The sequence below is a fragment of the Aulonocara stuartgranti genome (genome assembly GCF_965226115.1).
Source record: "Aulonocara stuartgranti genome assembly, chromosome: 12".
NCBI classification, from domain to species: domain Eukaryota; kingdom Metazoa; phylum Chordata; class Actinopteri; order Cichliformes; family Cichlidae; genus Aulonocara; species Aulonocara stuartgranti.
Window position 1 is genome coordinate 16,470,597 of NC_138948.1, and position 24,855 is coordinate 16,495,451.

At 39.9% G+C, this 24,855-nt stretch overlaps 1 protein-coding gene across 3 annotated transcripts in view; it reads right to left on the minus strand.

Annotated features, from left to right (window-relative positions):
* Positions 1 to 24: 24 nt before the first annotated feature.
* trim36 (tripartite motif containing 36) overlaps positions 25 to 24,855 on the minus strand; it is a 29,342-nt gene continuing 4,511 nt past the window's right edge. For 2 of the 3 annotated variants that reach the window (XM_082553607.1, XM_082553608.1), the window contains exons 3-13: positions 19,243 to 19,586; positions 17,687 to 17,833; positions 16,458 to 16,553; positions 14,940 to 15,077; positions 14,665 to 14,780; positions 13,492 to 13,613; positions 8,033 to 8,150; positions 7,736 to 7,941; positions 4,090 to 4,273; positions 3,759 to 3,872; positions 25 to 3,346 (exon numbers count right to left, since the gene is read on the minus strand). In XM_082553607.1, the coding sequence (XP_082409733.1) occupies positions 2,977 to 3,346; positions 3,759 to 3,872; positions 4,090 to 4,273; positions 7,736 to 7,941; positions 8,033 to 8,150; positions 13,492 to 13,613; positions 14,665 to 14,780; positions 14,940 to 15,077; positions 16,458 to 16,553; positions 17,687 to 17,833; positions 19,243 to 19,586 (1,955 nt within the window). In that variant the 3' untranslated portion in view covers positions 25 to 2,976. Of the gene's footprint in view, positions 3,347 to 3,758; positions 3,873 to 4,089; positions 4,274 to 7,735; positions 7,942 to 8,032; positions 8,151 to 13,491; positions 13,614 to 14,664; positions 14,781 to 14,939; positions 15,078 to 16,457; positions 16,554 to 17,686; positions 17,834 to 19,242; positions 19,587 to 23,331; positions 23,398 to 23,816; positions 23,898 to 24,855 lie in introns of those variants that run through there. The other variant, XM_082553609.1, reaches the window with a different exon arrangement.

A 24,855-nucleotide genomic window follows, 5' to 3' on the forward strand; every position in this document is an offset into this window, starting at 1 on the left:
ATACATAAAGATCACAAGAAAATCTGCTTTTAAAAACAGCCTTTATTTCATGAAATCCCCACACAAGAAATTAAAGTGTAGCCTTTACATGAATCAGAGCAAAGGATGACAAATCTTTAACGTGGTACACACAGAAATCCACCATTTACACACCACATACAGTTCTCTAAAGAAATGCACTGTCACCGATATACAGGATAGAAAATCTCAGTGTTGCACTTACAAAAGAAAGTTTCAACATTTACTTTGCATCAAGCTAAAGCCCAATTTCTTAAAACCACAAAACCTAGAAAATGTTAGCAGTGCAAATTTTAGTGTTCTCTTCAGTTCTGCAGCCCAATAATATTGCACACCCATTATACACACACACACACACACACACACCTGCAGAGCCAAACATTTGCTGACATGCTACAGATTTTTAAAGTGCTAGCTTGGAATTAGATTGAGAGCCAGCCTTCAAAAATATTTGGTTCTAAATTTGTAAGCAAAAAGAACAAAAAAAAACACAAAACCTTATTTAGGATGCAGTTTAATGTAGAGTCAGCTGTGGTATTGCGATTACAGGTCTTGTATCAGGATGCTATAAACTACATGAGTGTGCTGTGACCCTCAAGTGGAACAACTACATACTCAGGAAAAATTAAGAACCTGAAGACATTCAGTTTGTTCTGTGATTAAGAATACATTCTGTGATGGAAATAAAACATAAAAGCTGCACTGCCAATTCATAAATGCATAGAAGTGTTTTACAAAGATGTTGAGGACTCAAGTGAAAATAAACATTTAAGGGGGGGAATTTAAAAAAAAATTATATATATATATAAAACTTTGCACCATAAGAGAAATTAAATATTTCACCTTGAGACTAAAAATTTCTATCCAGATAAAAGAGCAAATTTCATGTTTTTAAGACCCAAAACAAGAATGTCTCCCAAAAAAGGCAACTGAACCAGGTAACATCTGCTTACAGTAATTTCCATCAAAAGTGATCTACAAGCAAAACACCAACCGATTATATGAACATTTGTGTACTTAATTTCACCCAAAATAATATACTCTTGATTAAACTGTACATGGAATTAAAAAGCAAACACAAGCAATCAGCTTATTACGTGACATGAAAGAAGGCAGATACTGCACTGTTAGGTGGACAGCTGTAAATCAAATCAAACTAGTTTCTGTAAGGAAAGGTACAGTAGTTAAGGTTTTCCAGGCCTGATGGACAGAGGTAGGTAGCATTGAGCCTCAATCGAGGCCAGAAACCTGAGAAAACGCACACACACCGACGACCCTAACCCTCCAGAAATCAAAATATATATACACATGTACAAGCAAATCCAGGTGCAACCACATACAGTATGCGTGTATACAAAAAACAAATGTGGTTTCCTATTGAACAGTCTAGTGTGCTCTTTGAAAAAAAAACAAAAACCAATCAGCCACTCTGGCATCTGATAGCGACACATGCTACACAGCATAGCTACTAAACAGTGCAATTTGTGATAGCACTTTTTGTAAGAACCTGAAGAGTTAGGTCTTTTTTTTTTTCTGAAACTAAAGGCTGTGAGGCCACAAAGATGTGGGTTGCAATCAAGTCAGCACCAGAACCAAAAAAAGCTTTGGCTAATATGCTTTATTTCCACCAAAGCAGTGCCTAGTCTACAACTAGCTCCATGCCTTTGAATTAGACAGCACTACTGGGTCCTAAAAGCTAGCCCCAAGTTTGGATTCATAGTAAGTGGCTACAAAAGGCACTACTGCAAGAAAGTTAGGTGATTCACAGATGTAGGCTGAAAAAAAAGACCCAACTTTTATGTAATGCCATGCAACATTTGCATCAAACATGTCAAAGCTTATGCTGGTTCTCAAAAGCACCAAAGTAGAACTGGCACTGCATCAGTGGTGAAGAGCCATTTGTGACTTTGCAGCTGTCAAACAGTAAGCACCTGGTGTTCTGATACCTTGACAGTTTTATGGTGTTTAAAGTCAAATTGTGCTGTGCAACAGAAGTGAAAGCAAAAAAACAAAAAACAAAAAACAAAACAGGAAACACAAAAAGTCTCAAATCACAGTAAATACTCCAGGGTTTATATCTGTTAATGAAGGTAGCTGTGAGAGTGTACTGATAGCTGTATATCGGCAACGTTTACGCTAAGTAGTGATCCAGCTGTGAAGACTAAAATTTATTGTGCAAGACTCATTTTATTGTGCAAAAACAGCTAAACATAAGTGTGAGGAGGAGTAGCGTTTGTGACAAAGAGTAAATAAGTTCTAATATCTACGAGGCCAGTGTCTGATCCAACTGTACCGACACCAAATCCTCACATCCAGTATTTAATGTCAACATCTGGTCGCTAGAGAGAACTAATTCATCCATTTCAAAAAAAAAAAAAAAAAAAAAAAAAGGCACAAAGGCGCTAGCTTCAGTTAGCTACCAGGCTCTCAGGTCCACTAATATATCTACACCTATGCTGCTACCTTAACGTAAATGGTTACAGAAAACAAGCAAATACAAACCACCCACTAATTGAAACAAACACTATTTAAACCGAAACCTGAAAAAAGAAAAAAAAGAAATAAGGAAAGGAAGATCGAAGGCGTTTAATGTTAAAAGACTCAGTTTGAGCAGTTCATCATAAAACCAGGTCCAATACAATTACCAGATCCAGAGACTTTGGTATATGGAGAAGACCTTTTACATCTATACGGACTACCGAAGACCTCTGTATGCAGACACTGATACTCAGCGTAATTATCTTCGTGTGGGTAATACATTATACATGCCAATACTGGGGGGAGGGGCCAGTCCCTGGCAGGGATCCCATTTCCACATTAGGACCAAGTGCCCTAATCACATCTGCCTGATTTGACCTTCAAAAAATGGTCTGAATTGTATTCCATCACCCTGTCAATAAAACCTGTTCTTCCCAGAACACACTAAAGATGAAATGGATTCTAGGCTTAATGCACTCCTTAGAAGGCCAGTCTCTTACTGGCTAGGAACTCTTCCAGCTGAACCTTGCCACTGCCCATGAGGCCAAAAGCCGGATACATTGTTCCCGAACAATCCACCTGCCTCTCGTAAAGGCACCTCATAGTGTCGGCGTCGTAAAAATACACTCGGCACGCGTCATAATCAAGGCATATGCCCAAGCGCTGGGGCATAGGAAGGATGCGGCTGCCGGGGTCAGCTGACTGTGCGTTTGCTGTGGAAGAGCTAGACGTTGAAGAAGACTTCGGGATGATGAGTTTGCCCATGCCCAAGGTGACGAGGGTGAAGGGCTGGGAGAGCTCATAGCATGCATCTTCACTGCCGCTGTCGTGCCCGCTGTCGTGGTCATACCTGGTAAAAGGAAGGTACCGGTAAAGATTTGTTTTGCACTTGGAAAGTTTATGCAGAACTTTATTAGATGAACTTATGAATTTCAGGCAACTGATCTGGAGGAAACATCTAAGCATTGTCTGAACACTGCCTGGTCCTTATCAATTTGCATGCGTCACATAATTACCATAGAAGTCAAATTTATTTGCATTATGTAATGTTCTCCTTTACATGGGCTAATTTGCTGAAAAGGCCAAGCTTCGTCTCAATAAGCTCTTTAAGAGTTTATACTGGTTCTCTTGCGTCACAGGATTAGGTATGGCTCAAATACACTTGGCGCTATACTGCATTTGTTATGGTTAGATTTGTCACCTGTAGACCACATGCCTATAGATTATAGAAACATAAGGGGGGGGGATATGGCTGCACATACCTTGGGCTGCTTGTATCTCTCGGATTGTGAAACCATTCAATCAGCTTTGTGTCGGAGGCCACGCCAACTTTAACCATGTAGGAGTATGGTTCCACCTTAAAGGCCCAGTAATGTCTGCAAAAAAAATAAAAATGCAATTTTTTCACCTCAGAAAGAGGAGGTTATGATGACCAGTTTGCCCATTCATTCACTAATGGGCTCATTTGTACCAAACCTGGGAACTGGCAGAAGATTTTGCAATTAAACCTACTTTGCACTGACGAAACAAAATCTACTGCTCAGTGAGATTTTTGTATCAAGTCCCAGTGTTGGTTGTTTGTGTTTTGCATACCTTCCCTGAGAGATGCCCGTGTCCCCAATTATGTAATCTAGTCCAATGTAGCTGCCTGTCTGCACACGTTCGGCTGCGAGCAGGAAGGCCATGCCGGCTACGCTCTCCACAGTATCCCGTCTCTTATTTAGAATGAGCCTCTCCGTGCTGAATCCACACTTGTCACTGAACAGGAAACCAAACACTGCATGCAAAAAGACAGAATAGAAGAATTAGATAAGCGGGACATAAAAAGGGTGAACAAAGAGGAGTACATGGAAATCAGAAATATGAATGGGACAAACAGACCCAGTTTCAGAAGAAGAGTCCTTATTGAGCATTTAGCTCACGTAAAAGGGAATATTTTCTCTATTCTGTTACTGGGTAAGTGACAAAGACTGACACAAGAGGGTGCTATAATACAATCTTAAAATGTACATAAAGAACTACAAGTACCACCATCATCATAACACCATGACAGAGAAGTCTAATGAAACCATGTCCTATATTTCTCATCTGGCTGCAAATGTATTCTATAAATAGTCTGAAGGCCATGATTACCATGCACCAGGATACATACAAGCTAACATGATTATGCCGGTTCACTCAGCCATTCTCTCCAATCTGAGGCCTACACTGGGGAAAACCTAGTTAATTAGCATGCGTCTAGGGAAGTCCTTTAAACAACTAGGGCATGATGATCATGTTTGTATAAGCTAACCCAACGTGTGAAAAGACAACGAGACAGGAGTTTTATGCAGTCTTATTTAGCTTTGCATTTGTTTCAAATATTGCACACAAGCTGGTAGATTCCCATTTTCAAGTATGATAAACTTTGTATCGCTGATGTTGAAATATGTATGCAAAGTGACCTGAGCTGTTTCCATTCTTTAGATTTTATATAAAGAATTCAATATTCTCTGTGCACCCTGACATCCAAGAAATTCCACTAAAGGGTTATACACCAAAAGTTCAAACCCCTAGGTGAAATCCTTGTCTAGTTATCGCATTCACTAAACTTTCAGATTCTAAACATCTGACCTTAGCCTCAAGTTCACTGAGATGCAGATTTGTCCAAGACTTGCAATAGAAATGCCCACGGTATCAACTTATAAAAGGTTCTGTGTCGCTTCATTTTCAAGTTATCGCATTCACAAACCTGAGTGTCCATGTTTCCCACCCATCCACCGACTGCAATACCATAGCCTTTAATGGCTGAGGGGTTAAAAACTAAAGACAGTCTGTAGACTATACATCCATTACACACACACACACACACACACACACACACACACACACACGATATCAGATATTTACATCTGACATTATTTGAACTACTGATTCCACATACACAGTGACACAGGGTGACTTTTCCCTCCAGACATTGGATGCATGAGTCAGAAGCATCAGGAGACCATCTGTTAAATTTGACTGCGGTATTACAAGTCCTCAGCAACTATTTGTACTGTAACGTCAACAATGAATGTGACATCATGCAGAAGTATAAGGCTCTGTGGGGGGGGGGGGGGGGGGGGGGGTTTGAGGAATTTGTCTGACATAAAGGGTCATCTTTAACCATTAGTACAAATCCTCCCCCCCCCTCCTCCACACCTTCTCTAACCCAGATTCTGAAACCACCATCTGTTCTTCCAGCCCTAAAGAATGCAGCACCCCATAATGGGGAGGGGGAAAAAAAAAAAAGAAAAAAAAAAAAAAGGGCCAATATGCTTTGTGCTTGTCCATACCATTTCTAAAGAAACAGTTTGTGCTGTCCTCATTAAGTACAGTTTTAGTGGAAGATACGGAGGAAATATTGCAGAACATAACAGCTGCAACTCCCTCGATACATAAGGCAGGTGCAAGAACCCATGTCTCAGACTGGATTTCTTATTTTTCCCCAAGTCGATTTAATTAGAAAACTCAGTTAAGTAAAAATGTAAAAACTTATTTCTACTACTTCCAATCAATGACCAATTATTATGTTTGTTATCGATCTGGGTATCAGTGGGTCTAAGGTTTCCCTGATCTCACTAAACAGTTGAATCATAAATCAACATAAGTAAATTTTTATTAATAAACAGGTTCTGTAACTGGTGTCAATGGCTCATCCTTCTTTAAAAATATGATGCAACACTGATGAGTAACCAGGTAAAAAATACTGACAAGTCAGGTTTGCTAAGAACAACAATCATGTCATTGGTTTACAGATATTTTATGCTTTTGCTCCTGAAGCTAGATGTCCGACAGGCCCGTCTGCATTTTTCTTGCCACAGCCAGGGGGCAAATAGGAACAACACTGGATGGAAGCATTATTCAAAATTCCTAATAAAACATGGATGCTACCATCCATTTATTAAATCTTTAAAGAAACGATAGCTCATACAATTTATGCAGCTTGAAATTAGTTTCCAGGTAACCATTTTTTAATAATCATTTTAAATCAAATTCATGTAAATATCAACTTATGAGCACTTAGAACAGGCAAAGTTTAAGCCAAGCCAAGTTTAAGCCAAGCAGGTGACTGACATGTCAATGTTTGACATGTCAGTCACCTGCTTGGCTGGGGGCAGAGTGTTAGCATCTCATAGGAACATCAGGCTGTCTTAAACTGAAGCTGTTACATCATAAACAGCTCCTTGCAGGAGCTACAAGGGTGTAGGTTTTGTCTTTTGCATTTTTGCCTCCCTTGCTTGAAATTCCACCTCATTACTGACGCACACAGAGTCCATCCATTCAGACTCACACGAACCAGACAGCACAGGAATGTGGACGCTCCGATCGCACAACAAAACACCACAAATAACACTTATCCGCAAATCAAAACGCAGGCCTATCAGATCACAGGGGGATGCAACATGTTTACAGCTGATTTTGATACAGGCTCCTGGCATGACGGAGTGGTGGAGCCTGGAGATTATCAGATTTTAAGGATGACTCATTACAAAAAAGGCTCTGCAAACCTCCTGAAATTATAGCATACACCCAGAGAAAACAGCCCAAAGTGAGGAGACTAACACCTTCCAAGCAGGATGTAAATCAAAGTGATACAGTCCCTTACTGGGAAGGCTCCATTTGAATTCAAGCCCAGCAGATGGCTGGAAATGATAATCCTTTTTAATGAATTCCACCTTGCATCTTTGAGGAAATCTTAAGAATGCCAGCAACAGATGCAACTGCAGGTTTCTTCTCCAAGCTGACATGCCATCCACTCCCACAGACAAAAGCTATATTGGTTTCAGCAATCTGAAACAAAAGCCATTACTATGGTGATAAACTGCACCACCACTCTGCTTCATTACCTCCATCCTGCATGCTGTAAGGAAATTCAAAAATGTTTTAAAAACAGTGGAGCATCCATCATTTTATAATCTCCCTAAAGTCGAGCACAGCATTCAGCACAGACGTGCTTTGAGAACTAGAGGGGATAGAAAAAGCTTAGCTGCTGCCAGAAAGAGGCCCAATAACAGGGGTTGGTCCTCCAGTAGTCAGCGTGGCAAGTCATTAATGAGCTCAGCATCAACAACAAACAACAGCTTGAATTGAGTAAGTCACCACATTCTTTAACACTTTTACTCTTCCGTCTCCAGCAGAAGAACCAACACAGGATTGAAGGGGAAATGCAACTAATTTTTAACTAATTGGAATAAATCATGCGTCTCAGGCTTACCGGGTGCAGGTGGCGTGTGGAAGGTGACCTCAGGACTGTAGGGGCTGAACATGGAGTTCCTGCAGCTTCGTACTCTGAAGGAGTACAGACTGTCAGGCTCCAGGTCACACACCACGGTGCTGGGGCCGTACACTCTGTCTGTGGCCCTCCAGACACCATTGTCCTCACCATCTTCCTGGGATGGGGACTGGCCTGGGCCTCCAAGTCTGGAGAAAAATTATATTTCTCCTTCAAGTATCTGCAACTCATCCGTGGCGCTACACATCCCTCTACTCCCAAAGTCATGCTTGCACTCACCTGCGGTACTCAAGCATGTGGTGATCAGTAGGTAGGTGGTCATCAGAGAGCCTCCAGCAGATTGAGGCCTCATTATAGACTCTGCTATTGGACAGGTCAATCAGAGGTGGGTCTGGAACTGGAGAAGAGGAAGAAAGTGTAAAGAATAGAGCAAAGGAACCAGTCAGTATAATCAGGTGAAACAACAACTAAGGCCAAACAACAAGTAAACAAACTGCAACCAGGAAAGCCTGTAAAATATAGCATTTAACATCTGTTATGAAGATTTTCAAAACAATGACAAATCTGGGGAAGAGCTTGTTTTGTCCAAATTTAAAAACAAATCTCACATGGCAGACCGTAGTTCTGGAAGATTTAGGATTTGCAAGACAGACCATTCAATTTTATTTAGATAACAGCAACTTACAGTCACCTAAAGAGATGAAAGACGCATATGAATTTAAGAAAATAAAAATACACAGCAATAGCAGCCAAATTACTTTCATTCTAATCACGCTGAGCCCTGTATTTCAGCTACATAGCTTGGGCTTAAGCAAATGAAGCAATGCAAGTATAGCTAAGATTAGCTTTGTCGGGATCAAGACTATCCACTCAGGACAATGGACTATCTTGCATAATGAAGCTTAAGAGTTTTTCCCAGACTCACAGCCAGGAAATGCACACCCAACTCAGCTTCTTTCCCTTACTGCACTTTGTTTTTCCCCCATCCATTTTCTCAACAGTCATTTCAATTTCCTGCTTGTGTTGTTAACCCATCTCTCCATGGCTTTACATTCACCTACATATATACTGCCTCTGGCTTATGCTAGAGGACAAACCCCTTGAAGGATTCCCTCAGTTACACTCCGCAGCTAATTTATTTCCTCCAGAAACAATCAAATTACTGCATCCATGTAGGTCACAGCTCCTCTCCAAGATCAAAGCATTTCTCTGTATACTTCCATCATCCTCCCAGTGAGAGTTCCCCTCATCCCTTTGGTTATATTTTTCCCCCTTCTAGTTTTCAATCCTTCCCATTTTTGTCATCTTTTCCCCACAATAGTAGATCCCCCTCACTGACCAGTGTCACCACTGCTGTTAAGCTTTCAAAGTCACTTTGCTAATCCCGAGTCCCCAATTTACTTCTCCCAGGCAGCTCTCCTTTATGAGCTTGTGTAATCTTAAAGCACAATGTATTAAGCATTCTTAATGTAGATTAGCATTAACTAGGGAAAGTAAAGAGTAACCACCACAGGCCCTCTTTTTTTTTTTTTTTTTTTTTTTTAAAAAAAATCAAAGCCATACCCTGACAAATAAAATTTTATGTTTTCACCTGTTCAAACAAGTGAGGACCAAACGGGGCAGTCAGCCATCCGACTCAGCAGGAAGCCCTCGTTCAGTGATTCGGAAGAAACACTATTGATCATGTACATTACAGCTTACACTGCAGGGAGCTGCTCCGACTCATATTCTTTATCATTCCCCTGCTCCCTGCACTGGACTTTCAACAGCTCCCACTTCAAAATCTTTAAGCTTTGACATGAAAAACATCCTTTAAGAGACATGAAATGTTGAGACCTCTGATCATAGTCTGATGTTTAGCAGAAACTCCAGTTTGAAGCTGACCACAAACGGGCATTTACACTTGAGACAAAGCAGTCTTTCACATCCTCTTAAGCAGAGCTTTTTTTCCTTTGGGGGGGTTCATACGCCACAGTATGGCCATAGCTGGGTTAAAAGGAGTGAGCACAAACGCATCGTTATCCAAAGGATGACGAGTGCACTAGAAAACATGGACAAGACACAAGCACTGAACAAAAAACACTTGTCAGTCTCAAGTTTTTAAAAACGCAGTCAAGTACAGTACAAGGATGAAGGAGAGGATCCACCAATAATGCAGTCATTTTTAAACCTCCTTAAATGTAATTACTGCAGTATACAGGCGCACTCACAGCTTATTATCTCATAGGCTTGGACTAAGCTGGCTCCTGCAGGCCTTTAGATTAAAAGGCTGCCGCCAAACTGCTGCATGCAGCACTTTTCTAAAAAAGAAAATGCATCACTGCTACACAGGCAACACTTTATACAAAGAAAGTCAAATCTGAAATTTAAAGGACGTTTTTAAATCAAGCCGAGGACTAAGCAAGTAACTTCTTTAAAAATATAAACTCGCTTAAGTCTTTAAACAGCTTCATTGACTATTCAAAAAGAAAAAAGGTTTTCCAGCAGCATTACCTTCCCCCCCTTTACTCCTGTAAAAAACAGAATCCACAGCTCTCTGCTCTTGTGGCCTTTGTACAGAAAGCTTTTCCTACACATTTTTATGTATCCATCGTTTTTAACCACAGTAAATTAAAGATGGCCTGTAATCAGATTATAGAGGAGATAATAACTAGATCGTTATCCAACCGTTCTTCGTGAGTCACAGAAAAACAGACCATTTTCCTTCAGTGTCTACACCGAGCCAGCGGTAGCCTTTGAGACGTCTCACATCACTGATTTTCAACAAACCGAGCGGGGCTGCTCTTCAGTGCAGTAACAAAAGCCCATAATCACAAATTCATGTCACCAACGGTCACTGGAACAAATGCCAGCTATTTAGTTGCACTAAATAATAATGTTCGGTTGCCGTTTCACTGAACAGCACCGAGAGACCTCAGTGCTGTCTATAAATATCAACATTCAATCCCTCGATATTTACCATCTAGCGCTTTGTCTGAAAGAACATCTGACAGAGCTAAAGCCTTTACTGCCACCGAAGCAGCTTGTCAAATAACTGCTATCAGTTTTCAGGATGGCCTCAAACACCAATCAAGTGTCACTGCATAACTATGACTGAAAGTCCTGTCACAACTAACCATCACTATATGCGGTGGAGAATATCAATACCACCTTCTCTCAGTCACTAATACGTATTAAGTTGTCAAGTTAGATTAAAGAAAGTAAAGCGCATGAGGAATGAGCCTCTCCCAAACAGAGCCAAATGTCAAAGCATGAGTCACAACATGGCTGTGTTGAACTCCAATTTGATTATTAAGGAAAGTCAGACAACGTCTGAGCTGGCTACCATGACGACAGCTATTGGTCTGTGCAGTCTGAGCACTTTGATGGCTGCTTTTTTTTTCTCTCCTTTTAAATAAATAAAATGTGGCTAGTTGTAAAGTTGACAGAACCAGAGATGATTATATGCATACAAAAACTATTAAGTATGTTTCTGAGAAATCAGGTATAAGACAAGACTTTATTGATCCCACAGTGGGGAAATTTTTGCATTAACTCAGCTCAGGTATAGATAGAAGGAACATACAAATAAAATACCAATAAATATAAAATAAGTAAGATAATGCACCACACACACACACACCATCCAGTATGTGATTATGGATATGGTTGTGGAAATATGCAAGACAAACTATAAAGTTAACTATTCTACCACTACTATTCCTATGGAAGTCATAGATATTGTACAGTAATGCCACTGTTTTGCACATGTCTCACTCTGTATATTTTATTTTATATATTTTATTTATTGTTTACTCTATTTAATTTGTAAAATATGTGTACACACACACACAGAAAAATATTTAGTATACACATCCAGAAATGCATATACTATTATATATTGTACATATATTTATTAGTTTCAGATGTAGCCATTCTTGTATTTTGCTTGTTTACATTATTGTATTTTGCACAACTCTGTTGCTTGTGAAGCTCGCACACAAGAATTTCACTCACGTGCTGTACCAATGTACCTGCACATGTGATGTGACAATAAAAGTGATTTGATATGTATAAGTACAGACATGTACACACACTTACACACTAAATATACCTGCACATGTCCAGACACATAGAAGGTCCATTATGCATGAAGTGGTGACTGTGGATCTCCACAATGTCCAGTGACTTATGACATTGTGATTGAGGAGTTATAGAGTAACTGCTGTTGGGATGAATGATCTGCGAAAGCGCTCCGTCCTGCAGCGTATGAAGTACTTTTTCTGCCCAACCAGAGGTCATTCGAAAGAATGCAAGTTTGCAGAGCTTCTAGTCTTCAGTACGAGTAAAACAGTGTTATACAAGTACCAGTCTATTAACCATTTACTGCTCAGATACACAGGCTGTTTCAATTATACAACTAGTCTCCCTGGGCATGTCTATGATTGGAGCCAAATGCCTGGAGCTGGGCCTTCTTATAAACAGGAGACTGGGTTCGTAGGTGACACCCGTGTCACTTTTCCATTCCTTCAGTTTTAGTGACAGTTCGAGGGAGGCATTGAAGCCAAAGATGTCCCCTTTGCTTTTTCAAATCTCTGGATATACTGATGTAAATTGTATAAATTAGGACGAACAACTGAAACGTATGGGGTTGAACCAGAATTTGAGTTTGGAGTGCGATTCGATGTAGCAGTTGAGGCCGGAGTAGCTTCTCCAGTTTTTCTTCACATATTGTGTGTCAGATAAATGTCAAAGAGCATCATCTTTTAAGGTTCTAGCGTTGCCTCTGACCGGCCTTTCAGTGAGCTTGTGATGACTTGCAGTTCCTTAGCAGGACATTTTTGCAACCTGCACAATAACCTGGATGCACTTTAAATAATCCAGGTCACTCCTTCACAGACCTTTGAGTCTCAAAACGGGTGAACAGATTTAAAAACAAATCTGTCAAATCAATATAGAGAGGTTAAGTACACATACCTTGTTAGATAATGAACAGTTACGTACCTTGATCAGATATTTAAGACATTTTTTGTTTGAGCGCTTTATGGTCTTGCTTTGAGATCAGTCTGCTATGACTTACTGTTTGCTCATTATTTTGAGGCTGTGGGAAGACAAACCTGAAATAGGTCAGAATAATGCAGGTTGAAGAAAGCATATATATTCTCAGCCCTGGGAAACTTCTACCTGAGCAGCTTTCTGACAGAGTAAACGCCTTTATAAATCAGCAGACCAGAACAAACCACCAACATCCACAATCTGTGTAGTCACGGCTCTCATTTTGGTTGCCTACAAATGACCTCTGACCTCTTAGCATAGCACAGTTTGAATGGCTCTGCATGCAACAACAAAAAATAACTTATTCAAGTTTTAACCAACTTGATTTGTAAGGAAATACAACAGCAGGGCTCTACATCATATTGCCACATTTTGTCATGATCTGGACGAGCCACAAACAAAGCCGGTCTTCATGCTCACAGATGAATAGAAGCATAAATGTCACCATGTTTTCTTTCATGAACTGATGGGATCACTTTTTCCAGCTGAGGACGATAAAGCAGCTCGCCGTTTACCACAGTTTTTCCAGAAATGAGTTTGACTGAGCACACCAAACCCCTGAAAACAATATTTGCAAACCATCCTGTAAACAGATTCACCTTTTAGTGCATCAAAGTCAACTGAAACAGGGTTTAAGTCAGAAATGATTCAATAAATGACATTTCTGCCAACCCAAGTGTTGCCTTTACTCTGAAATCATTTACCTCCACCAAAGCACATCTCTTTAAGCAGCATTTCTTCTCTGGATGTGTCCAGGACAAACTCATCAAAGCAGGGGTCAGCTGCAGGGTGAAAGGTCCTCAGAGACTCTGTGGCTTTCTGGATCCTAAAACATAATAATAATAAAAAAAATAAAATAAAAAAACCCTCATCATTAAGGTAAGATTTTTAATTATAGACTTCTGTAAGGACACAAAACAGCAACACTATTCACAGCAGACAGAGTGCCTCCATTGCCCTAATGTATTGTCAATCAGTCCTGTACTCTGGGGTCATCTGGCTATTTTTAATACAGTCTCTCATAAGCACAATGAAGGATTAAAGGCTGAATCTTTGTCAAGAGTAAACTGGACAAACCATCCTATCATGACTGTAAGAGAAAAAGGTTCTAGCTTACAAAAGCTGCTCAAGGAGATCAATTAGTGAGCTTAAAGGAGAGGATACTGAGATACACAGCACTGACTTGGCACTGTGGCACAAGTCTTCTTTAAACTGTCCTTGAGTTTGGTAACCTGTGGTTCAGTAACACGTGGCTTTGTGACACATTTTAGTCAAACATTTAATCTGATTGAATGCAGCACAAAAATAAACCAAATCTAACATAGACAAAATCCTGCTTATGGCATCCAGAGAATAATAAAAACTAATGATTCAGTTCAGATTTCAAACTCTAAAGGCTAAAGTTATTTGTAGTTTTTGCGATTAATTAACTATGCACAGTCATGCGACTCAATATTGTAATCGTTGGACAGCCCTAACAATCATATTTAGCTTCATTTTTTAAAATGAATGTATACTTGGTTACTTTATTCATAAATTGTCACTTTGACAGTATTTAACGTCATAATTCTGTAGCTCATATTTGCTTTAAGTGCACTGCTCAACTATTCCTTCACAAAAGTGCAGCTTTCCTCACGAATAATACAGATGATTATATACGGGCAGCTTTTACTGCTCACCATTTGCATCTCTAAGCTTTGTTACATTATCAATCATTTCTATTATTGTACTTTTATCCTAAATGTTATCATTTTAAACAGATGACTGTAGTGAAGATTATAGTTTTCTGGTTTCTGAACCTTTCCATGTGCACCTGCTGAGGGACGTGAATCTCTCTACAGATGAAATATAGATGTATATCTCACCAATTTGCATACCTGACATGCAGCTGCTTCGCAGTCTGCACAAAACAGGATTGATCGGTTTCCTTCAGCACCTCCTGAGCATAGCCCACCAACCCACTGTTCTCCAGCATACCTTGGTACTCTTCCACCTGGGCAATACCATTTATAAGTCAGTTATAAGTGTTTGTTACAATTGTGACAGCATCTTGAGAAGTCAGGCTAGTTTTTAAACATCTAGAAAAGTTCAAAGTACTTATTATGGACTTCATGCAAATATGACGCATGAGATAGAGAAATCAAAGTCTCACCTGGCCTCTGAGCTGCTCCATGCGACGGTTACGAGACTGCTCGATTGACCTCAGCATCTCAGATTTTCTCTCTTGCAGAGTCTCAAACAGACGCTCAAAGTGCTCGTTGGCTTGACGCTCTGCTAACTGGCCATTTTCCTTTAAGAAAAAGACAAGTTTCTCATCATCTTAAACTAACAGTATTCATTAGATGCAATAAGCAGACATTTCTTTAAGCCAGCCAGAGTGCAAGTCATTGCCACTATGATCATTTAAAACAAAGCAGTGGGCATCGATTCCTCACTTTTTCCACTCGAGACTGTTGAATGAACCTTGACGGTACGCATTTCATTTTATTGTAATTCAGCTGCAGACATTCAACATTTTAAACTCATCTCATCTAAGCCATTGTTCGACACATAAGTAGCAAACATGAATGAATTAAGGCCTCTGTTTAGTTTTGAACAACAAAAAAGTCACTCCCATTTATACTCAATGAGACAGAAGCATCAATTGCAAAATGAAAAATTAAAAGCATAACAATCACCTATTGCTCACACACCCAGTGCCCTTTACAAAACTGAAAGCGTGGGTATGTTGAGCGCTCGCCATCTATGACCAACATCAAAGTAAAAGAGGAACCAGCTGAGACACTAAAAACCCCGACTTGCGTGAGGGAACCAAATCCTGCGTTTCCTTGTTTGTGTGGTTTGCATACTGCTTGTTCAATGATGCTGCTTACTCTTACAAAGACTGTAACTGTTCGACTCAGGCTGCTTTCTACTGAGCCGTATTAAAATTTCTTTTCTGCAGCTATCAACGGGAATTAACAGATGCATTTGTTTTGCACCATCTCATTATCAATTTGACTAGATTCAAAAAGGTTTAGACAGAATAAAGCTGCTCCTTCTCCTCAAGAAGGAGGAGCAGCTTTATTGGCACAAACTGATTAGAGGAATGCTAAAAGTGTGAACAAAGTTCATAATACCTTCATAAATGTGATAAAAAAGCAGTATAGTGATAACCGGCCCTTTTATTCCATCCTGAGTTCGATTCTTTCAGCTGCTTCCTCATTGGGTCACCACAGTGGCCAGATCTACATGTTTGACTTGGCACAGATTTTACACCACATGGCCTTCCTGATGCAACTTTGCCAATTTATCCAGGATCCAAATTTGTTCTCCTCTCCTCCCAGCATCTTTAACAAGTAAGTAAGTGAGTGAGTCAACCACTGCACCATGTAGCCACCTTCTGCTCCTTATAGATTTAACACCGTCCAGGGATTTTGCAGAAGATGATAAAGTCGGAATTGTTGATATGGACATTTTGTGTGCACTTTGACGGTCAAAGAACCTCAGAGATGATGCAATAACCATAACCCAATTCCAGGTCTTTCGAGTCCAAGTTAAACTAAATCAAATCAGGTCTTTTGCCTCTGACTACAACTGATGATTAAGGGAAAAAAAAAAAAAAGTCTGCAGAGCATACAGTAACATCAAAGGATGTGAGAGATACAGCAGCATGAGTCAGCTCTCTCACCTCAGTCTTATTGATGAGCACCTCAAGCTCAGTAATCTGAATCCTGACCTGGTCCTCTTTGCTGATGAGGTAATGGATACTCTTGGCCAGCTTCTCCTGGGGAGGGAGGAAGGAGAGAAAAAAAAAAAAAAAAGAAAAAGAAAAAGTGAGCAGCATTTCAGTATTTACAGTGAGCTTCACAGAGCCTTATACTTGCTGGCACATACACAAGGCATGACTAATAACACAACCTTAAAATACATTTTCTGGGAAAGAAAACCGTAACAGGCACCACTTTAAAAAGAAAAGGTTTTGTAGTTTGAGACGTTCATCAAAAACAGGGGTCCAATATATCAGTTTATTACTGATGGACATCTCCGGACACAGTGACGCTGCACTTCTGTTCAAAGAAATTATAACTGACATAGGTTTCTGGGACTGATCAGGACATCTGATACTCCTCCCAAGAACTCAAAGGCAGAGCACACAAAAATCACATGGAACAAATGGTCTCATTAAATATTAAACACCAATATGTTTGTATCCACAAAAACCAGCATATAGAATTTCACAAAATCTGCCTCGACTTGCTAAGCCCTGTTAAATAAATCCCTCTAAGCAGGATGACGTTCAGGCCAACAAAACAATTACTATTAAATGCATTTTAATTAAAACCTATTCTGCTGATAGCCTCATTGTGCTTTAGGAGTGTGTGGTTGCTGTGACAGCAGCTGCCAACACAATCTCATGACATTTTCGTCTCCACGTGAACTAAACAAAACACTAAAATGAATTAAAGGTAATCATGGTGAAAGGGAAAGCTCTCAAGAGGAGTTTGAACTCAATTAGCCAGCCTGGGTTTAAGTTTCCAAACAGTGACTGACATCTACAGTGTGCTTGCTAGCACTGGAACAGGTCAAGCATTAATATTACAACAGCAGAGGAGATGAAATCCAGGAACAAGTCGGTGTGTGGCCCACTACAGAAAAAAGCTGCCTCTGAACTTCTTTTGTTGCATACTTCAGCGATGACGGGGAGCGTGGACAAAAGGCTTTTACTTGAGTCCAATTATGCTAGCACCAAACTTCTGCACAACAATCTGCCCTTAAAGGATTCTCAAAACCTCAAATCATTCGTTTTATCTTTCACTACAGTTTACCTAGTCATTACCAGTTTTTAAATAATACAATTTAAAGTGTACTGACTGTGTGGGGGAGAGAAGAGAAAAAAAAAAGGTCTGAATGTGTTACCTTGAGGATCTTGTATGCACTGCCCATGGAGGTGACTTTGTGGTTAGCATGGGATCCTCCAAGCTTGCACAAGTGACACACGGGACGCCTGCAGACCTCACAGTACATGTTCACCTTCTCCATCTCGTGCTCTGGGCACATGAGAACCTGCGAGATTAAGGAGAAAACATAAATTATCGCCCCCGAGGACTCACTTTGTCACAAGTACCACTTAAGTCCCAGTTACATAAGCTCTGAAAAACAAGGACTTAAAATTAATCCAAAGAACGCATGTACACATTAAACTGCACTGTGTTAGACTGCATAGAGCTACACAGTGTTGATAAAATGTTGACAAATGAAGTGAAACAGGAAGATGAGCTAAAGCCATTTTAAAAAAAAAAAAAAAAAAAAAGGTGGTAGACAGCTCGATGAACCATTTCCTGATGGGTCTTAAAATAGAACTCAAATCAGCGCTCCAAATGCCAAGATCCTCATCAGAGGCCAAAACAGCAGATACACCACTCCTCAATGAACATGGAATGCAACAAATACACAAAAACCAAAAAGAGAAAAGTTTGTGTTTCCAATGGACATTCTAGACAAACACTACACAATAGGAATGTATAGACATTTGAAACAAGCTCTGGCTTGACCCAAACAGGACTCCAGCTCTATTGCTGAGGAACTGTTCCCCTTTCCTGGATGATTGCAGCTTGCTCCGATGAATACATTAACCCAGAATGTCCAGGTCACATTTAACAGGAGACATATGGGGTCTAAATGCTAGCCAGGGAAGTCTCTAGATATGTCCTGATCCAGAAAGGTCTATGCTACTCTGGCACGGTCCCACTATTAAAAAAGAAAAACCCCAAAACAAACAAAACAAACAAACATCCACAGGGCATAAGTACAGGTAGGAGCACATCATCTTAGGTCCTCTGTCCAGTCAGATTCCCACTGAGAACAAGCAGATCAGAGATGGTGCTCTCGTGGACATGGAAGTCTGCAGCAACAGCTCGGACAGATGCCAGCATCCAGCGTGGCAATAACCTGGCCTCGGCCAACTTCACTTAATCACGTGAGTTTGTGTTCAGCAAACAAATTACCAATCCCCAGACTAAAACCAAACAACAAGAATTGAAGACTAATTACAGAATTTGTTTGGGTTTTCACATGTAAAAAAGATAAAACTTGCACTTCTGTTTTTGACTAGTATATGACACAGGAACCAATTTTATAGTTCTGCTGAGAGTAAAGTATATTTGATTCTGTTTCTGAGTTACACCATGCGTCACTGACCTTCAGAAAGTGATTAAATATAGTTTGATCAGCAAAGTTAAGTTTTAAGCCAAACTTTCTGTATCGCAATGATTAGAAAACCAACACAGCTGGTAAAATTCACCATGCATGACATGCAACTCTCATACCGCCATTCAATCAAGTAAGCAGAAATCTATCAACTAATGTTTAACTCTGTGATAACATATCTTGTTAACTGTTCATAGTTCAAAGTTGTTTTGTTTATCGTTTATTACTTCGTGAGAACAAACTGACAGCTACTGAGCCACACTCACCTTGGGCCTAAAATTCGTCGTGGGACCAACATACTCGTGCTGGGCTTTGGGTGTGCCCCAGGGGTGGTGCAGCTTGAAACACTCGTTACAGTAGCTCGCCTTGCAGTCCATGCAGCTCTTTGTTGCCTCCTGCTGTGGAGGCTTGCAGATGTTGCACATGATGGCGACGGCTGCGCGGGCAGCCTGCCGGTAGCGCTCCACGATGCTCTCCAGGGTGAAGTTTCGGAACAACATGCTGATGCCGCGTTCGCCCAGATCTATGTCATGCTGGCAGCCTGGGCACGGGATGGCGGTGACCCGGGGAGTCACAGATCCTCTGCGCCATCCCGGAGAGGAGATTGAACCTGGAGGAGAGCAACGAGGGCAGAGCACTGAAATGAGTGTCAGGAATATAGAGTCACAGCCTCGGGACACCCATTTTCCAGTCTTGCCTGAGGCCCTATTTTATTATGTGAAGAACAATGTCCTCTGATTTCTAATTACAGTCAATTAACAGCTTTCAAGAGGTTCCAGCACAGTTTAAAGACAAATAGATTCGTTTTGAAAAGCAAATTCACAAATAGAGCCTCAGCATGTCTCTCTTTGTGCTTCATTTCCACAGTGACAGCTGCACAATTGAGGCATGGCTGTATTGGGGCAATACACCCAGCAGCTGTCAGGGGGGAAAAAAAAAAGTCCACAAAGAAAGACCATCAAGGGTACTGGAACAGGTTAAGGAGTGACGTTTGGCAGGAAAGTCAGCATCCTTGGAGCTTATACACAGTCTTAATAAGAAATGCATTTCATTCAACACTTACTACATGAAGGAAGAGTATTTTAAGTGCTCACAATGATCTGGACAAAGGAAATAATTCAATTTCCCTTAAATGGGTGATTGGCAAAATAAAGATGAAAAACAAACCACATGATTTAAACAAAAATAAAAAACAAGCAATTTTAACTAAAGTGCACTGTAAGACAAAGAAAATAAGCTTTCAATAAAAATTTCAAGCAACTGACATGTCCAGTTCAATGCAGGAACACTTTTCACATAGCACATCTCTTAAAGCGACATTGCTTTCAAGAGTCTCACAACATTGTGCTTGTTACTGATGCGGCAGCATCAGAACAAGGCAGCAACACGGTTACACGAGATCACATCACAGACACAAGCAGGGTCTGTCAAACAAAACATCGTCACCACACTTAAAGCCAGCAAACTGACGTCAGAGCACGCAAAAATTAATATATTGCTTCACGTTTTTGAGGGACAGGGGAAGCGAGGAGTGCTGGATTTATCTCTGTTTGCAAGCCAGCATTTCCGCTCCGTTTCCGAGGACCTAAAAAATTAAATCAAACACTCCTCAGGTAAGCAAAACACAGGGAAACGATTTGAAAGCACCACTTCAGCAAAAAAAGTAAGGAGGGGCAGCTGAGGGAAAAGCAGCAGCAGAACAGCAAACACACTGATGTGATGTGTAGCCATGCTGGGTTCTCAGATGTATCAGTGAACACTGATGGTGCACCTCTACGAGGTCAGATCTGACTGACCACAAACTATAGAGCTTTGTTCACCACAGTTTTTTCTACCTGAATTTATTTAACATAGGTGAAGTTAAACATTTTGCTATGATGTTACGATGAAAATCTCAGGCTAATGATGGAAATGAAGATGGCATGGTCTTATTAAAGACAAGCAGAGTCAGTGGATGACAAGTCTGGCAAAGAAAAAAAAAAATGTAAAGAAAAGCCTTCATACTTAAACGAATGGTGCTGAAGGTCTTTATATCCTGCAAAGACTGCACGTGCGTGTCATGCAGGCACACTGACTCAGGTTCTGGTCAGCACATAAGGTGTGAGCAAACAAGGCCCACAGAGCAGATGCCTGAAGCAAAGCGTGTTTGTGTGTTGATTTGTGGATCTGCAGAGGGAGCAGAGCCAAAGGCAAAAACTGACAAGTCATTGCAAAGAAAAACTGACCTTTTCTTTTTCCATCCTGTCCAGACCTTTAGACAGTATAATGCAGAAACCTACCATTTCTTCCCCCCCCCCCTTAAAAGGCTTCAGATTATCAGGATACATTCTGGATGTTTAAACTCACTGGCAACTTTATGAGGTACACCTATTTAACTGTTTGTTAATGCAAATAGCAGCAATCCAGTGCATTTAGTGTATGAAGACATGGTCAAAACGATCTGCTGAAGTCCAAACTGAGCATCAGAATTTGGAAGAAAGGTGATTTAAGTGTTAGTGTAACGGTTTTTGGTGCCAGATAGTCTGGTCTGAGCATTTCAGAAACTGCTGATCCACTGGGATTCTCCCACAAAGTTATCAACAGAGTTTACAGAGAACATAATGTTACAACGGTAACTCAAATAACGCAATTTGTTACAACCAAGGTATGCAGAAGAGCATATCTGGATCTTATATTAAAACTTAAGCAGCACTATAGCTACTGCGTGCCACTCCTGTCAGCTAAGACAACTTACATACGCTCAGAAGACTTGGGGTGGGGGTGACCTGATGGGTCTCAATTTCATCTGCAACATCCACATGGTAGGGTCATAATTTAGCCCAAATATCAAAACAGGTATAATGGCTTGGCACACTTTTGCTCCAAACGAGCATCGTAAAAAAAAAAAACCAAAAAAAACCCCCAAACCAAGTAGTATTTTTGCTAACCTGCTAACCACGTCCATCCCTTGATCATATTGCACCACATCACAAAGCATGATGATGAGTTCACTGTACTCACTGTAGTCACCAGATCCCAATCCAACCTTTGGTCTGTGGCTGAACAGGAGATCGTTGTGCGTGTGAAGCCTGTATGGTACCATCATGTCAACATGATCCAAAAATCTGAGAAGGGTTTCCAGCACCTTGTTGAATGCCATGGAGAATTAAGGTAGTACTGAAGGCAAAAATGGGTCCAATTCAGTACTAGCAAGGTGTACTTAATAAAGTGGCCAGCGAGTGTATACTATAAAAATGGTTAAGTCTGCAGTTTATGAAATATTTACTTCTATGAGCAGATATCCAAGGCAGATTAACAGGACTCCAATTAGTACAACTACACTTTGTTCAATATGGAAATGTAAAATATTAACTTAATACATGTTCTCCAAGGCCAGAAAAAAAAAATATAATATAAAATCAAGTCAACTCCCATTATTTTTTTGTACTTTTGGGTTTGTTTGTTTGTTTTTTAAGGGCTTTGGGGACACTACATTATTTTTTCAGTGTTCAAGAAAGAGACGCTGACTCTGCTTCAAAGCTGAGAAAATAATTGCACCCGATTAAAAACATCCACTGAGCATGTTAAATAAACTTCATTAGTTAAACTAAAAGGGCTTGTGTTAGTCTTGTTTTACTTTGCTGGCAATCTGACACTTAATTCATCATGCTTAAAATAATTAGAGGTAGGCTCAAACAGGTTTGTGTTCCTATAAGTGGTTTCTCGAACACTCATTGTCAGGTCAAGCATAACGAGCAAATTAAAGGCAAACATATCAGGAAATAATGACAGTTAACAAACTTGGCAAGTCCAAACATACTGTATGCTTTTTTTTTTCCCCCCACTGTGTGTTTAACTTAAGAGACCTACAGTTCTCCATGCCTATAAAGCTGCTTTAGTTGCTACCGTGATTTAGCGAATAATGTAAGGCTTAGTCCACACACACACACACACACTCTTGTTCCACTTCAACTCCTAGGAAACTTCCTTGCCCCATTCTCACTAATTTGAGCTCCTTTCAATTCCTTTTTGGTACGAAGCAAACTGTCTGGGACACTACCTCCCTCCCTCACTCAGGCACTACTTTCTTTTACATACCGACTCATCGTTGGAGCATTTCATACCCATTTTAACACTCAGGTTTTATGCTCAGTGGATATTTTTAAGGGTCTTTTAAACCAGATATTAGTCATTAAGTGTCTAACATAGAGTTAAAAGCCTACTTTATGTATTAATCACAGAAATTCTTCATAAGAACCTATTTTATATCTGGTGTAAGTCTGAATGGTCGTGTGAATAGGGCTAATGCAGACTATGTAGAAAAGAGGTTGAACCAAACTAGGGTTTCACAGGGGTTCTAGTAACACTGTACTCACTACTACAGCAACTCAAAACACGGAGCCCGCGTCTACCTCGACTTCCAAACGACCTTCGCACAGTGGCTGCAAGCAATGAACAGAGAAGTGAGGTGAGACAAACAAGGAAAAAAAAAAAAATCCTTTAAATGAAACAAAGCATAATGTGAAGTGATGCGTAAATAGAGATTTTTAATATGACACTGGAAAAAAAAGTTAACTTATGAGAAAAGTGACAAAAATGGTAATGCAGTTCAGTGTCATGTAAAACATTTAAAATACATTTTGAACAAAGTACAATTAACTCTTGATTTATGCATTATTACTAGACAACTTGTATTAAAGGAGAGAGAGAAACATACATGTCTGGACTAATAAATGTGGTCCTCATTTTATTTTTGGCCTAGAATGTGTATTAATAGCAACAGTTTGGCTTATGAGAAATGTTTGTCATGTTTATATGCCAAGCATAAAATTTAAAAAAGGAGACTGTTAGCTTAGCTCACCATTAAATTTAGGCAAAGCCAAAACCACTTTCCTACCAGCACCACTTGCAGCCTTTTGCACAGATTTAAGGGAGAAATCTTTTTTCCTTTTGATGTTCAGACACCATTTTGCTCTCAACAAATTAAACAGGGATTGTCAAAGAGTAAAGGACAGATATTTCATTCATCAAGATCCAATATGGGATTTAAAAGTAAGCTTAATTTTTGTGAGATTTATATTATAACCCACATTATATTATTTTAAGGTTTACCTTACAAAATAAAGCCTTTTGAGGCAACTGTTGCAGTGACTTGGCACTATATGAATAAAACTGAACTGAGATGTTGGCTGAACATTGATATAAACTGACTGATAGCCCTAATTATGCTGGCCTATTACCATGTAGAACATTTGACTAGGTTAATTGTCATTTACCTGTAGGCAAAGAATCAATCATGCATATGCTAAACAGATTCTGGAAACCACAATAAATTAACACTGCGGAAGTTTGTTTATGCCACTGGAAAGAGAAGGAAAAAAAAATTATAGCCATAAATAAGACAAATTTTAGAGAATGTAAACTTTGGACTTATGGGTGGAAATCCCCCCCTTTTTTTTCCCAGCGGCAGCTCAGAGCTAAAAACATTAGCATCTTTAGCCAACTAGCTAAAGATGCTACCAAAGTTGATGAGTTACCAAAATTAAGTTCGCTAAAGTCGGAAACATTTTAAATCTCCCTTAATTTTCGAAGCAAGTGTTTTTAAATTGTATAATAGGGCTGTTCGATACGTCTATCGTTTCATTTTACGCCATCATTTGTGTCGCAAAATAAATTGTTTACAGCAATATTGTTTCATCGTTTTGATGTCACTGTAGTGGCCATATTAATTTCTTAAAGTTCTCTTTCTCTTATATTTAATATAACCACACTACAGATGGATAAGCGCCTGTTTTTATGCCTTGTGGTTAGCAAAGACTGTGATAAAACCATCGGGTGTCCGCTTGTTTATGTTCCACATAAACCTTTCACAATAAAGCTCAAGATCCTGTTGAGACTTC